Source organism: Cebidichthys violaceus, unplaced genomic scaffold (assembly GCF_023349555.1).
Source record: "Cebidichthys violaceus isolate CVI_PGR_0920_01 unplaced genomic scaffold, fCebVio1.0.p SCAF_22, whole genome shotgun sequence".
Classification (NCBI taxonomy): domain Eukaryota; kingdom Metazoa; phylum Chordata; class Actinopteri; order Perciformes; family Stichaeidae; genus Cebidichthys; species Cebidichthys violaceus.
Window position 1 is genome coordinate 7,275,155 of NW_027176395.1, and position 17,561 is coordinate 7,292,715.

Genomic DNA, 17,561 nt, shown 5'->3' on the forward strand with positions numbered 1-17,561 from the left:
TAGAAATTTGTCACAGAAGCTTAAATGTTAGTGATAAAAGGCCGTTTTATTTACTTGGTGGAGTCTTTGGGAGCTAAGCTAACTGAATGGCATCTCAATGATCTTTTCTGATTATGCACAGATCTACAGGTTACAATTGTTTACAGTATCACTAAACAGACTCAATGTTTTTGCAACCATCTCTGTAACTGAATCTGAAGACTGATATGCAGCTCAGCAAAGGTTTGGTGTCATGATTTGTTATTGTACAGTTGCATTCTGAAAAAGTTTTTTTGTTTTGTTTTATTGAAAAACAGATGATTCTTAATTTACAGTGCAATTGTCAGATACATAAAGATTTTGCATTTGTGCGTGAAATTCATATGAAAAAATGCGATACAAATGTACTTCAAGTAAAATAGTGATGATGAAAGTTTTTTTTATAACATATTACTGATAATAAACCCCTATGATAAAAGAAAGCATTACAAAATAATAAATTATTAATACAAATAATAAAAATGAGTAAATACACAGACACATGCACAAAAATAATAGAAGGAAAAAACTAACAAAACAAACGCGTGTATCGGACATAGACAGCTATGGAAATCATAATCAGAAACGTTTTATGTTACACATACAAGACATTTGCCCTGGTGATTGATGCGTGACATATATATAAACATATAAACATAGTGCAATAGTAAAATACAATTTTAAAAGTAGAAAATATGAAAATGTACAATAAAAAATGGTAAACAAACAAGTTAGAGAATGTTAAAACAAGTTACAGTATTCAGCATCCCGCCATCATTTAGGCAACACTCCATAACACTATAATGGAGGATGTGCATGCAAAAGCTGTTAAGCTGTCACAAGTTATGCCAAACACCCATATGTTTGAACATGACAACTATGGTATAGCTAAGGTTAGGGAAAGATCGGCAAGTAAAATATTGCTTCGATTCGGTTAGGGTTAGACAACTAAAACACAAGTCTGTGACAGACTAGAACTCCCGTGTCCTGCATGAAAGTCCGTTGTGGTACACGTCCATCCACCACCCAGACCTCTACACCCTAACTTCTGTTTCACAACATATAGGGCACCCAACTTACTTAAAACTAGTGTAAACCCATGTTTACAATGTTTACTGAGGTAGTAAATCAAGTGAGAAGTAGAGTCATTTTCTCATAGAATTCTATTTGCAATCAGAGGAGTTGCCCCCTGATGGACATTAGAAAGAATGCAAGTTTGAGGCACTTTTGCAGTGGCACCACTTTTCAGACCAGGAGGTTGCTGCTTGGCTCTAAACTAATCAAATAAAATGCCTTGTGTAATATTGACTAGGAAATGAATGTCCATTGGCTGTTAATCAAATCAGTACAGTGTACACTAGGAAGATTATTAGGCCTCGGCAGAGATCTGCAGTCTATTGAGCACTTCCTTGTTGTTAAGTTACTACCATGCAGTTATCCAGTGCTATTTTTGAAGCCGCCTGGCACATAGAAGCTAAATTCCCCTGCTTGTGTCAGAGTCTGGGAGAAGAGAGGGGAGTATTGCTCACCGTCTCGCAAAATCCAGCTGTGCACATAAGGGGAAGTACCTCTGCTGAGCCAGTGCTCGGCCGCCCAGACGCATGTTTATTTTCCTCATATTCTCGACGTGTTTTGCTGTTCATGCTCTCATAATCCTCCTCCATCTGTCTCTCAGCCTGAGATCCTCCTCTCCTACTCCTTTTTTTTCCTGTACATTTTCAGTAAGTACAACCCCCTCTAACTCTTAAAAACGCTCAGTTCCCAGCAAGTCCTTAATTTCCCCCATATCCTGTGAGAACTGTTTACCATCAGCACTGGCAGTGTGAATTTAGAAAAAATCTTTTCATAACAAAGGGACAAAGTGTATTGATACAATGATTCTGCTAATTAATGACAATAAGAATGTTATTGTGTGCTACAGGTGATGAAAAGGCTGTTAATAGATCAAATCCATAGGAAATAAGTACACTTCAGTTTTGGCCCTCACAAGCAATATGTTTCTAGGCTTTGCTATCCATTGGGGGGTAAACATTAGGCTAATTTTAGGTCCTCTGTCAATGGCTGGTTGAATTCTTGATGTCTCAGCAACACACAGCTCTTGTTTACAGCCGGCCAGGGGTATCATTAGCTGCTCTGTTTGGCTTCGTTGTTTTTCCCTGCTGTCACCAGGCCTCGAGTAGGTTAGTTATCCATGCTTCTGTTTAGACAGAGAAATGTAAAAAAATGACAGGACTTAAACATGATACATCCACAGTCAACCCTGCATGGTACAGCGTCCATATTGGAAATGTTATTTTTAAGTTTATGTTACGTTTTGACTTTCAGCATGGTTTGGGTTTGAGCCAGATCAAAGCTGTTTGCAAGTTCTCATATTTAGATTTTGTGTAAGCTGCATCAACATTTATTTTGTGAGTTAGCCAAACTACAAAATTAAACCATTGTCTGGGTTAGGTGAATTGCAAGCCATGGTCAGTGATCAAGAGGAACCACTACCAGGAGGAGGAGGAGGACTCGTCTTACAGTCTTATTATCACGTCCATCGACCATATAACACTTTGGTCGATGATGGTCTGTGATGATGGTCGATGATGGTCTGTGAATTTTTTAACATTAGCTCGGCTCCCAAAGGAGAGACTGAGAGTTGTCGACGTAATCAATAAAGAGGATATCTGTTATCTTTAGCTTTAATTACCATAAGTGGAAAACTGTGTTAATTCTAAATACAAAAATACTTTTGAATGTAATGATTAGAGTGATAAACTAGTTGTGTGTATCCCAGTAATGTAGTTATTATCAGTAAATATGAACTACAGGAAATTGGTCTGGTGTCCCGATGGACTTTGTTACCTTCAAGCCGATCTCATCATCACCCATCGTCTATCGGTCTGACAGTGATAAGCCTCTGGGGGCAAGGGGCTATATATCTGGGGCTCCAGTGTAGCCAATGGATATCTGGGGCCATCTCAGCAACTTAAGGTGCGAGGCTGGTGTTGGAGTTGAAAGACAACGTGTGTGTAACTACATTGTTTAACAAGTAGCCAGTTTACAAACTGGTTTTAAACTGTTACAAAGCTAAATCATCGTTAGAAATCATCGGCATTTCGGCCAGTGCATTCTGCCTCTTTAGCCATTTACCTGCCGAAAACCAGAACGCTTTCAATACCAAAATCTTGTGTCCGTGGCCTACAGATTCAATTTTGATGCAAGATTCTGCCAATGAATGCAGAATCTGTTTGTAGAGATTACCTTCAGGTAAAACTCTGATAACATACAGTATTTGTCAGAGACTTGGTAATGGAGCACTTTCTTACCTTGTTTTGTGTTATAATTTATTGTACATTTCAACAGTAATATTACATATATGTCTGAAATAATATGTCTAATATACATTCTCATAGGATTCGGATATTATTTTGACCTTCCAAAACTCCTGCAACAACAATGAATCCTCAAACCTTGATGATAAAGTGATTATTAGGAAAAGCCCAGTAAACATTTCAACCACAAGGCATGAGTATGGAAAAGACTTGAATACCCCAACTGAATGACGAGAGGCCACATGTCCCTCAAATATACCTTTTATTGCAGAACAGTTCCATGAGCCGTGGAATATGAGCAAGGTCTGCCACGAATTTATTGAGGTTCCTTGTTGCATTGTTGCTATGGTGCAAGGGTTCACTGGTAAGTGCAAATGCAGGCTAAATGGCATCCAGATCGTGGCTAATTGGCCACCAGGGCAGCCCCCTACCTCAGAGTGTTTTGATATATAAGACTTGTTTTTAACTGACCACTCATCTTAACCCTGCTCTAGCTTGATGAATCTAATGCTGGTAGGGCTTGCGGAAAGGCATCTGCCGGTCTAATGGGTTTATTTTGGGCAGAGAGGGAGCCGTTGTTCCTTTTTAAAACGGAAATAAATCTCGAATTGTAACTTTAATCATTACTTAACCACTCTGACACATTTATAGCTCTCTAAAGTAAAGATTTAATTTGTTCCAGTTGGCAGTTAAAAGGCAGCGTGTGAGGGATTACTTAACTGTGGTGAACATGTAGAGACTGTAAAGTTTTAAATAGTATAGAACATGCAATGTTGATTTTACCATGGGAACTAAATGAATGATGTTGGACCATCGCAGTCTAGGCTTAGTGCAGGGTAGCCCAGGGTAGTCCAACTCAGTTTTCAGTAAGGACTCACCATCTAATACAACAGCCCCCCAAGGCCGGGATATGCCTGAAACTAGTACAAAATGTCGCCCAACCTTATCTAAAGAGAAAAGGTTTTATACATCTTGTGAATGGTCACAGTTGAAAAAGCCTGTACAATTTTGTTTTGCGTAAAAGGACGCAATGTCATTATTGTGACATGGTTGAGAGATGAAGAGATATTGATCAGAGCAATCGCAAAGTATAGTGTATGAAGGAGATGCTACAGTCTGTAGTCTGGTGGTGTGATATTTGCGCTAATTACTAAACGTGGTGGTGAAACATGTCAGAACTTGGAAAGCGTAGACGTCCGCCAAGGCCATGCCCTATCTCGCAATGTTAATGAAAGTAAAAAACAAATTGTGTATCTGCCCCGTGATCCGGATCCATTCCAAAGTGTAGTGGGTTCTTCCTTGGCCCATGCTACACCCTTCCACCAAGTTTCATTAAATAGAGGGCCAGTAGTTTTTCTGTAATCCTGCTGATTACAGACAAAAAAATAAAATAAACAAAATCATGACGTCCTCGATGGATTTAATTATTAACTTCTCGATCTACAAACACAGAGCATCAGTGTTTCAATTGGCTGGCTGTTTCCTGTACATCTCCATGGTCGAGTGTTTCTAAGGGTCTCAACTGCCAGTTCACTGGGACAGGATGGAGATCGCACCCAAACAGGAAAAACATATTCTTGAAGTTGTTCGTCAAGTGGGCTTCATTATAATTTATTGACCAACCAATATTCATGTGGCGGAAGTGTAATGTGACCGTACCCATACCAAAACTATTGTTTTTCCGACCTTGAAAGGGGGTTGTTTAGTGGGTTTCAGACACTGTTTGACAATTTGACAAGTACTTCACTCAAGCATGCTTACAGCTAGACCGATTCAAGATTTTTTAAGCTGATGTTGGTATTTGGGAGGTTAAAGAATCTGATTATGATATATTGGCTGGTGTCTATTTATTTTTAGTAACCCTCAACAAATGATCTTGATACAGATACCTTAGTTGTTTTGTCTTTTTTGATTGTGACTAACATACTAAGCAGAACATTTTACCTTGTCGGCACTCTCTCTGATGGACAAACTATGTAATGCTGTGTTTAAATTACCTCAAACCTAGTTTGGCTAATATCGACTGATATATCGGCTTGGCTTAAATCCTATCTTTAAGGGGGTTATAATGTTCATTATTTGTGGCAACTGATCTACTGATCTATTTCCACACTGTTTCCACTATGGCTTATCAGTGGCAACACACCCTCTTCGATACAACAAGGCTAATCGTGATAAAGCCCAGTGGAGAGGAGTTTGGCAAGAGGAAATGACAAAGACAGAGGCCAGATAGGAGGAAGAGGAAGGTGGGGAGCAATACTACTTAAATCTCTTAAGTAGAATATGTATGTTGCATAACAAGGTAATTTTTTTCTTCCCAAATTTTGTAAATGATGACTATAGAGTTTAATTTGAACCAACCGTTTTATACAAATATTTTCGTTAAATGATATTTGTGTTTGAAGTAAAAATAAGTTAGTACTCAATTCAGTATATACACACATGTATATGCAGCATGTCTGGTTATGATAGTTATGATGGTGGATTTTGCTTGTTTTTGCTTTTTTCATTTTGTGATTTTGATGTAATCATAAAGTGTCTGCCTCTTGAGATTTGTGAGACACACCGTACACACCCACATATGTTCAGTGAGTTAAAGTATTGCAATTGTGCAAAACAAAACAATATGAGATACCATTCTATGGCAAATGTTAACAAAAAATAAATAAATAAACACTTCTTAATATATTTCCTTACTTTTATTAATGCCAAAACAATTACAATTGTTTTTCAAATCTTGAATCATTCCATTAGATTTTTTTTTTTTTTTTTTTATTATCAGCATTGTTTGTCAGTTTAGTTCAACAACATTAGCCATGTTCCCATTCACTTAAATATATGAACATTTTGAAGGTATAGGTATTGGGTGACTGTGACTAAGTGGAGAGCAGGGCCGCCTTTCACTCAGAGGGTCGGTGGTTCAATCCCCGGCTCCTGCTCTACTCTCACGTCAATGTGTCCTTGAGCAAGACACTTAACCCCAAAAATTGCTCCCGTAGCTGCGTCTATGATGTGTAGATAGATACTGAATTGTAAGTAGCTTTGGATAAAAGTGTCTGCTAAATGGCCGTAATGTAATGTAATGTATTTGAAAAGCTTCGGGAGCGACAGAATTTGATTAAACTTTCACAGTTTTGACGCTCGCATGAGGTGGTTTTTGCCTTTGTCAGAAAAGAGTTGATGCACTAAATGGGATATGGAAACACTTTTGCCGAATGAGTTCATAGCAAATATTTAACTGACATAACTGATCGGCTGTTTTTTGCTGTCTTCTCAGATATTTCTCTAATGTGCAAATGCTTGTCTTCGTTTCCGGACAGCATCAACATTGCCAATACTAGCTGACATCAAAGAACAATTAAAACGTGCCCAATTGAAACATATTTCTGAAGACCTCTTTCCATTTTTCTATCGTAGATGGTTATATGGCCAAGGCGTCTTGTTTACTTTCCGGTTACTCTTCTATTGTTTACTGGTGAATTACATTCATGCGTGAAGCGTAGCTTTTAGCACCAACCTATGAACACATTTCTTTGTAGATTGAGTTTTCTCACTCCAAACTTGTTGATTGAAACACTCAATGGGTATACATGGATATACGGCTTCTGTGTGTGTCTGTACATTTGAAGCTGCTTGTCAGGTCTTTTTCCTTTAGCAATAAATGCTAGTAACTAAGCTAGCTGGCAAGATTTTAGGACAACACTGGCAGTTTGTGACTTGATGAATATTATTTTGACTGGGAGGAAAATAAAAAAAATGTGACAACATTCCGATATTATATATTATTATAAATAATAATAATAATAATACAAACTTTAGCTACATTATCCCCCAGTTATAAGCCTACTCTTATATTTATTTCATATTTTAATACATGGCATTTGAAGTAAAACAGACTGTACTACTTACATATGGAGACATTTTGTAGCCCTTTAAAGTACATTGCTTCTTGTGATACTTCATTGATACAGACTTATATGTGCCAGTACATAGGCCAGAGAACACTAAATACTATCTGTCTTTTACTGTAAGATAAGGTTAAGTATACCTTTTTTTTTTTACTCGCCTAATAATACTATTTGTCTGCCCCTCTGTCCCCTTCTTTGTGCATAATGTATCATTTGTCTGGTCTAGACTTGTCCGGTGATGCGTGCAGGCACTAAACATTTTGGGAGTTCCCCAGTGTTTAGCATCATTCTCAGTCCGGGTGTGTATGCGCCCGGGACCTGGGGTTAGCCTCGATGGCCTCTTTAGATACAGCATCAACATGTTTCCACTTATCAGTGGTAAGTACTTTGCTGTGTGGAATAGGGGCAGGCTCTACGCTGGAACCTCCAGAAATGGTCTCTATTGTATCGTTTGGATTTGTTGTTGTTTGGCTCTGTTCCCCCAACTGGACAGCCATTAATTGACTAAATTTAGAGCTAAATAAATTAATTCACTATTTAATTATTATTAGTGGATTAAAATGTGTCAATATACAGACATCTTCAACTAGAAAGGTGGACTCAGTAGAGTGCAGATCTGTCAGGTGTGTCAGCTGTATTGTGTGATTGAAGGGATACAACCCACAATTATTTACCCCCCACCCCCCCCACCCCAGACACCAACTGGAAGGCGTCTTGAAACTAAATTATTCAAACTTCATAACAACCAGCTATGTACGCAGGCAATTGGCTCGAAGTCATCGAACAAGAAGCCAAGCTGCCCTCGTAGCTGCGGCTGAATGGCGGCGATGTATTCAGCAGTCTGTGCACTGGTAGTTCAGTTAGCTGTTAGCCAAACATACCATCCAAAACAATAAAAGAGAGTGGTTTACCACCAGCTGTGTCTCTGCAGCTGGGGTTCAGCGATGCACTCAGCTGTGTTGTCACTAGTGATCTCTAACAGCCGGGGGCCAGTTAAGAGTTGTGAGTGACAAATAAGCAGACAGTCAATGGCAGTATCAAACAGGTAATAAAAGGTGTTTTTAGAATGTGCGAGTCATCGCAACCACGAGGGGTCCTTGAGCATGCAGCCATGCAATCCAGTTGCCAAATATTGTACATTTTCTTAACCTAGATCCACTTTGAGAATTAAGCCATTCTAGTGTGTGCTTGCAAATATATTAAACATGTGCAAAGACTTTTTGTCTTATGTGTTATACTTCTGCATGCCAAGGGTTATACAAAATACAGATATACTGTCTGGAAAAACCCATACTTTAACTAATTTATGATAATCTTGGTTAGTATAAGAGGCTATTTTGAATGTGACCAACTCCCCAGTGTACTACTGTTATTTCCCCCCTTTAATTTAGTCAAGGCTTTTCTATTTGCAGTGGGGGCATGTTCCAAAATCTCAAGAGTATTGACTGGTTGTCTTGTAAAATCTGGGATGTGGACGTTGCCAGGCTTAAAACATTCTATTAAAGTGTGATGATGTCCCATTGTGTTTCTTATTGTCAACAAATACCATGAAAAGACCAAAATCATGAACTGATTCCTAAAGTACTAGAGTACTAAAACACATCAGTAAGCCACACCGTTGTACTGGATGACATGTTCCTTCATGAGCGTGGCCACTGTAGATTAGTTTTTACAATCACAAATTGCATATTAATCTGCCACTGAAGATAATCCACAACTAACGACAAATTTCTCCTGTTTGAGTAACTTCCGTTTAAAGTTGCAGGGCCAAGCAAACGTAACTGTATATTTGTGACCTGTTTTAAAATGTCTTCATTAGGAGCCAATGGGTCGTGTCCTGAGTGCCATTGATAGGGTAGGGATGTTAGAAAGTGTAGTCAGAAGGACAAACACCTTTTCATTGGATTGCCATTCGTCCTGCTCTCTTAGATGAAAAGAATTGTTTACTTTCCCACTACTCTTAGAAAATCAAGCCTCCTCAGAGAAGTGCCTCAGACAATGAGACATTGTTTGTAGTTTAGATATCAGGACAACTCACTAAGAAAATTGAGTGTGAAGCCAATCTAAGCACTATTCCGCTTAAGAAAAGAAAACATTCCCGACTTCACGTCACCCCCTGGCAATCCTGAATGCCAAGCATTGGTGAGCGCTTCCTCTTTGCTGCTCCAGCTCGTCCCCTGTTACTGTTCTAACAATGGACCTCAGAAGGCCTATAAAGCAGGATTATGTCAACCTGGGCATAGCATACCAACTGTTGCTCCTGCTTCCTTCCCGCTGTAGGGAATAATGCATTCCAGCTTTTATTAGAGTTTATTATTGGCAGGGCTCACTGACAACTCTGTGAATGCTTTTAGCAGACAGGCTATTGTTTACTACCAGGGATGGCTGGTGGAAAGGAGTTTGGCGATTCTTAAACACCAGCTTATGGCTAGGAGAAAACAGGAGGCCTAAGTGCCAGACTAAGATGAGACAATAGTATCAGCCCTCCTAGTGTTTGGTACTAGGCTAAAGAAGTTACTGAACCACATTCAAAGTAGTCAGAAAAGTGCTATTTCTGTCAACAAGTTGTACTGTGTTGGACACAAATGGCACAGATCACAGTAAAAAAAAAAAAACACTGGGCTGAGAATGCCAAGTGTCTTAAACACATGACAAGAGCAATTTAGCATGATCTTAGACTTGGCACTCTCCAGGGGCAAAACAGGGTGTGAGCCCACACTTGAATTAAAGACTAACAGAGATTAATTTAATACTTGGGAGTTTTTTAATGCCTCACACTTTCAAGTCGACAGCGATTTATTGGATCAGGTTGCCAGCATCTATAAAAATCATATTTAAGACGAAAAACAAATGTCTTCTCTTGGCCTATATAATTATCTTGCATTTTCAGATGCCAGTCCCTCTCTCATTGGCCTACGATAAATATTGGATCAGAGATGGTACAGACGGATGGCACAAGAAGACATAATTCTGTCAACTTGGGTCTATTCAGTGTGAAGATGCCCAATTTAGGTGTACATTTTGTTCTTAAAGGAAAACACGTTTTTTTTGTTGAGTTCTTCCTTTATCATCAACACTTCAGAAATCACTGTTTCATAACAAATGTCTATTAATTTGATGCAATAAATTGCACACAGAGTAGTTTTGTCTATATTCAAACAATACTACATGGTCAATTGTTATTAGCAGTGTCAATGGTGTGGTTCTAGGGCTGCCAGTCTGTTTGTCCGTCTACTACATTGGTTCAAACTGAAAAATCTATACACCTGTTGGATGGATGGCAGTGGAATTTGCCCCCAAAAGGTTATACTCTAATGACTGTTGTGTTCCTCTGACCTTTCCTGTAGCGCCATCAGCAGGTTGAAGTTTGTGATTCAGAGTGAATTTATTTGACTATAAAATGGATTGCCTTGAAATTTGTATTCCGTTCATGTTCCCCACACGAGGAATGTGGTTTTGAATGAAACAAAAAAATGTCAACTGTGACATTTTCTACAGATATTCAAGTTTCCTTGAGGGTACAATCTAATGTCTTTGGTGATCCTCTTGCATTTAATCTAGAGGTAAAAAAAATATTGATTTGTCCAATACTTTGATTTGGGACCATATACCCGCAAAACTAATGCCATTTCCATCAGCTAAACTAAGATGGTGAACATGCAAAACGTTATAACTTTATGCTAAACATCAACGTGTTACCATTGTTACTGTGAGTATGTTAGCATGCTGATGTTAGCATAAAGCTCAAAGTATTGCTGTGCCCCGGTGCAGCCTCAGACCACTAGCCTGGATTCACTCTGAGGCCACATCCACACTGCACACCAGGGGTGTTTTGTTTTTGTGCGATTAATTTGCACATTGTTAGAACTGTTGTTTTTGTCTTGAGTACTTTTGCACTTTTCAACACAAATATAATGGGAAAAAGCGGCATCCTTTTTTTGCGGAAGAACAACGCAGATCTTTCGATTTTTTGCACTGCGAATAAAGGCATCAACCAATCACGTTGAGTATCGCCTTATGAAACAACAGCAGTCTGAACCAAGCCAGCAAACTAAATATCTCCTTTCACCCTTGACAAGGGCAGCGCAGACCAGATCCACTCTTCCCGTTCTTACCTTTCACAATAAAAGCCCTAGACATATAATGTTCTCAGGCGAGTATTTAGCTTTTTCGCGTTGTTTATCCGTCACGTAAAGGCTCTAATACGTTTTCACTGTGCAGCATTTTAGAAATCAGAGACAATCCCTATGCATTCAAGCGTTTTAGCACCATTTCAGAAATATTGTCCTACCACACTAAGACACCTGAAAATGCATGTCATATGACCACTTACGTAAAATGGGCATCTGCGTACAGATTGTCTACTCTGAGGTCGGTTGCTTATTTGCAGAACATTTTATTGAGGAAGAACACAAAAAAATTGCAGAATTTAACTGCACAGCAGCTGCTAGCATACACAACATGGTCAGCACCGCCTGTAATTGGTTATCCGTGTTGAATTAACTACTGGCAGTCGAGGCTGATGTTGTTTATTGTCTTTCATAAAAGTCCTGTGATGGGGGCGTGACGAAACAGGGAGGGACACGTAGTGACTGATACGACCCAATGAGGAACCGGATGTGGGTGTCTGCATTTCCAAATGCAGTTTTCAACCAAGACGGGGTCAGCAGCAGCGTTTTCAAACCTCTCAGTAGTGTGGACGCTAGTTGAACCATGGCAGAAGTTATGCATGAAAATATATTATTGTGGACGTAGCCTATATCTGTTGTTCATAACTCACTGTAGATTTCAAAGTAAAGTTCTTTGACTTTTTCTTTAAGTTTTCTTATTTTGCAAGAAAGCGGTTTAAAATATTTGGCCATGTATCAGTTAATCTTCCTTGAAGAAAAATAATTTGATTCATTTTTTAAAATTCATTTAATTTGAGTAAATGAATCAATAGACAGAAGGAGCACGTGTGTGTGTGTGTGTGTGTGTGTGTGTGTGTGTGTGTATGTGTGTGTTCCGTAACATTCATGTCAACCAACTGTGCTATTTCGACTGTGTTTTTAACATTGGCTTGGACACACTGCTATGAATACCGCAGATGCTAAATGGTAATCCAATATATTTTTAATGTGCAGTTTTTAACATTGATATTGAATCAATAATAATAATAGTATCTAAAGGTAATACGATTATACGTTGCTTCCCTTACAGATATGTGCTCTTTTCAAATAAGGGAAGTATCAGTGATTTGCGAATTAGAGACGACAGGTTTTATCATAAGCCAAGTTTAGGCTTAATCATTTGACACAGGTTTAACCAGTGTGTTGTGTCAAAATAATTGGATTACAAGGTCCAGAGTGATCCGGGGAGTATTGTTGAGGGCTTCGATATCTACCCCCTGTGGATAAAGCCGAAGAAAGATGTTCCTTCCATACAGAATGATCGAGAGGGCATGTAGAAGGAATTTCTTCTTTTCTTTTTTCAGATTATTTCATCAAACGTTAGATCTTGACTGTCAAATAGCTTAGATTGCGACTATTGCATCTTTTGTTTTTTTATGCATCAAATGTGTACATTTTCCGCAGGGCTTATCCTATTCATGAAAAAAAACATAGATTTGTTTTGGCACACACAGCCTTCAGCCGAGCGTATAAAATCAATTCAGTGAAGAGTCTGTATACAGACTCACATGTCTGCACACACACACACACACACACACACACACACACACACACACACACACACACACACACACACACACACACGTTGCAACACACGTTGCAACACACGGTCATTGCTTTTTTGGCTCAGTGCTTTTCACAATCCCTGCCTCTGTGTTCGACCAATGCTTCGCTGTGGCATTCGAGTGCTACCTTGTTAACTCGGAGTCAGAACATTCAGTACAATACAAGACAGACCAGAGCAGTGTTTATTTTTTGTTTTTTTCACCGACGGCGACCCGGGTCTGTCAGTCACGGATCTTTTAAAGGCTACTTTATTAGCCGATATAAAGAGCTGTTTTATATGTTGGAAAGATAACTTTTGTGGGGAGAAATAAACTGAAAACGGGTCAGATATGACATGAATACCACCCACCGTCAGCCCGCTTTAAAAATCTGTTGTACGTCCCCACAGAGACTATCAGAGCCCAGTTCCACTGATAGCGACAGTTTGTCAAAAACAAAAAAACGCCCTGTGACCAGAGAATACCTTTGGAGCAAATGGGGTTAACTACTGAGTGTAAACCTTCACGATACACACTTTAGTGAGTGTTTCTCTGTGCTTTATCTGAGGGAAAACATACTCTGGTATGTGCTGTATCATTTATCCAGCAATAAAGTTGTACTGCAGCTCTCCTCACGTAGTCTAACAAAAGTGATGTTTTGTTTACAGTCTTCACTGTTGAGCTTTGTTTATATTGGTGCTTTGGATCGTGACGCGAGCCTCCGCAGACAGTGTGCAAAAACAAAACAAAAAAAGTCAATTATTACATGCATTATAAAGAAACAAAGGTTGAATATCCTGTAAACGGCAATACATATTTACTCAAATGTAGATTTTTTTAAGACCACTTGTTTTTTTAAGTATTTAAAAGTGAATTGGCCTTCTTTGTATGATCCCTAGACATGTAAGTAGATCTTTTATCTGTGACAGTCATGTCTGAAAAGCACCACGTTACAATAATTCAGACTTGTATGACCAAACGGCACGAATGGCATGCACAGCGCGTGCCAGCTTCACCACATCGAGTGTACACTTAGCTTTCCCTCCCACTGAAACAAGTCTCAAGCCTGTTATCTTTGGCCTTGGCCTACTTGCTTGAGCTTTGTAGCTGCCCCCCCCCCCTCACTCTCCTACTTCTGATCTCTCCTCCTTGCCTCCCCTCCTCCTCCTCCTCCAGTGGAGTTTGGCTGATATTCTGTGTCACAATCCTGACACAGCACTTCCTCAGTCTCTCCTCAGTTTCAGCTCGCTCCTGCCCCGGAGCGCTGACTGCCTCTTTTGGACAATGCCCATCCTTGTTTGCGTCGACCTCTCGTTTCGGGAATCCCGGCATTGCTGGTAACCACCGGTGGATCGGGACGATGAGGTCACTGTCTCGGTTTAGACCCCAAGCCCCCACCCTCTTCTCTCCCATGGCAAGGGGGGGTGTTGCTCTAAAACAATGGAAGCTTTCTCCATTACGCGGCCAATATGGGCTGCCAGACGAAGACAGGAAGACGGGCGAACAAAAAGACAGACAGTCAGGGAGACAAGCTAATGCAAGTCAAAGACGTCCCGCTTTTGACTTGACACCTTCATGTAATGGTTATTAATGGTTACAGTCTTTCCAGCGCCTGCTAGTCCTCGCTCCCACTCAGTGCACATTATATTTGCTCCTTGTTCCGTTTTGCTCATCATTTAGGTTGACCTGTATTTAATTGGCTCGAGTGCTACAGAAAGGCAAAGGTAGCTACGCGTTCACTTTGGCTTTGTAGTTCTGTCATCAAGTTGCAACAGTTTGAGTCTGCAAAGCGGTGTTCCACTTTCAGAATGAGTTGGGAAAGGAAGCACTTTCACTTTTCGACACACCTTAAAACTACTGCTAAAGAGACTCACTACCTTTTTGTTTAATCTCAAACACTGTCGCCATCATCTCCATCCTCCATTTCTCCTAAATGACGTGTTTTAAAACACATCAATGTAAAAAAGATTGTGTATATATAAAAAAAATAAAAATAGTGCCAGCTCTTCAAAGAGGGAGCATGAATCTCTATAAATCAACAAGCCCAGTCATTTCCAAGTCCAAACAGTGCAGCAAACTCATTAAGCCAGTTAATGTTTTTTATTTGTTTGTTTTCTGATTTGCGTGCTGAACTCCCCCATTACAAAGCTTTCACAGCATTCATTCCCCAAGAACTCGGCCATCCATTTGTCTTTATTAGACCTGACATATTGCCTGCAATTTGTTTTTTCCACACGGTGATGTTCACATTAATTATGTGTTTTTATTCTTCGCGCATCAATGGACGGGTTCCCCTTAAAGAGTGGAAAAACTTCCATGTGGTAGAATGAGCCCGGTAGAGAATCACTCCTGGTCGGTTCTGCTTACTCATATGTGACAAGTGCATATGATTGTAGTTTGTTTTTTTCCTGTAAATTTGCATATTGCTTCCAGGCTTCGGTCGGTTGGTCGAGTGCTGTTGGGGATTGCTGAAGTAGAGATTGTGGGAGTGAAAATCTGTTGACATGCAAGATGCACAAAATGTTTTGAGCTTTTCTAAATTATTGCACCATATGTGCGGTGTATATCCCCATGCTGCAAACAACCCAATGCACCCTTTTTTAAAAAATCTATATCTATCAATCAGTATGGCAACAGAGGACAGAAAAAGATCCGTACTTTTCCACGTCAATCTAAATCTCCGTGGAAACAGGACATCCTTTAGCACAACCCTTTTCCTTCTGATCTGGTAATGGGAAGTACCGCTTGTCAGGATTAGACTATTACTGTGACTTTTTTTTCTTTTTCTTCCAGGCACAATCCTTTTTTTCTTCTACATGGTCTTCCTAACTTTCCCTAGTACTCCCGTGTTCTATCCGCTATACTACTATTTATTAATTCCCAACCGTTTCTCAAACTTGTCTCAAGTGTCATTCAGATCCATAATTGGTTGTTCAAATTGATCAGCCCTTTAGAGGTTGTCATATAACCACCATGTATGCCAGTGAATTCAGATTACATGGTTGAGTGCTGTTTACCTTTCTTTAATAAGGGAAACAAATGAGTGGTCCTCGGTCAGGAGAGTTGGTAGTCATCCACAACACTACGGATGTGACCTTCGACTAGTATGTTTTATCAGGATGTTGTCATTGACATTTTAAAAATCTTAAAGGGACAGTTTGTCCCAAAATCAGAAACACATTTTTTTTCCTTTTAACCTTTTATTTTTGGTCAGTAGTGTCAAGAACAATAACATCTCTTTCCAGAAATCATGTCTCGGTTACTCAAGATAATCCCCACCTTGTTGTGAGCAGTTTAATGTAGGAACTAAATTCTTTCTACCAAATTACACCCGACAATCGTATCGCCGCGAAGAAGGAAGCATGCGTCTACACATGGAAGAGAAGCCTGAGACAGCGCAAAAAGTAAACATTAATGGCATCTCAGCTGAGCTGTAACGTTAGCTAGCTCAGTGGTGCTGGTTGAGCTATCAGTATCGAGTACAGAGCGGTGCGGGGATGGCATGTTTTTGTAGGCCAACCCATGAGTTAGCATCAGATTTTAGATTATTGCAGAAATAAGCTCTGTGGCAAAAAAACGTTTATGATGCTTTCATGTTTTGTTCAGAAAGTAATCTTCACAAATGAAACTTCACGTTTTAGTTTTTTGAAGCGTGAATGTTAGGCTGTAAATGAACGACCCTACGGTCACATGATTTCAACGCCACCACCACTGAGCTAAAAGTGGACTTTTTGCTGTTCATGCCATAATGAAATCTCTATATGCGCTTACATTCAGTTTAGAGGATTTCTTGCTAAATCAGCCACAACGTAAATAGGAGTAAACGCCTAATAAGGCTATTACAACAATGAATGTGTTGATTTTACATTCTAACATGTCGTTCACATGTTTAAACAAACGACGGATGCCGTGTCTCATGCCTGTCTTTATGTCCCCTCTCCGGTGTCTTCCTCAGCACTTGGTCCGGTGGGATGCTGGGGATCCAGAATGCTTGCTGCTGCTGGTGAAGGAGCTCCTCCAGCAGTACCACCACTACCAATGCCAGCGTCTGCGCGAAAGCTCCAGGCTGCTCTTCGAGTACGACAGTCTGCTGGAGGATCCCAACTACGGCCGCAACATGGAGATTTATGCCGGACGCAAGAACAGCTGGGTAAGCAACTGTTGAAGGACTTTCTGTTGGTGACGTCGTGTGTTGGACAGGAACACATGTTATTCCTATCGCTATGTCAGTCTTGAGTTTAGAACATGAATACTTGTGATACCGTCTCATCTCAACATTTAGCAATCACATGAGCAAGGATTGACTTTTCCTTATTCTACTGTGCCACTATTTAAAAAGTATCTTTTCATAGAATCCGGTTATTATACATAATTGCACTCAATTTTGTATGCAGTCCTCAGAAGACAATTCCATAGGAAATAGCATGGAATAAAAACTTCCTGTTTGCCTGTACAAAGGAACTAGTGTCAGACGAGTCAGAATCATGTGTTCCGGATTTTTATTTTGGCCAGTCCCAATATGCACATGATTTTCAGATCACTGTGCCATCATGTTTTGATTTGTGTGTTTCTCTCAAGACACATTCTTGAGGACAAGATTACGAT

General features: G+C 39.8%; 1 protein-coding gene across 1 annotated transcript in view; it reads left to right on the top strand.

Annotated features, from left to right (window-relative positions):
* babam2 (BRISC and BRCA1 A complex member 2) overlaps nucleotides 1–17,561 on the top strand; it is a 60,106-nt gene that overhangs the window by 11,398 nt on the left and 31,147 nt on the right. The window contains exon 5 of the mRNA XM_068717873.1: nucleotides 16,912–17,106. Within this exon, the coding sequence (XP_068573974.1) occupies nucleotides 16,912–17,106 (195 nt within the window). The remainder of the gene's footprint in view (nucleotides 1–16,911; nucleotides 17,107–17,561) is intronic.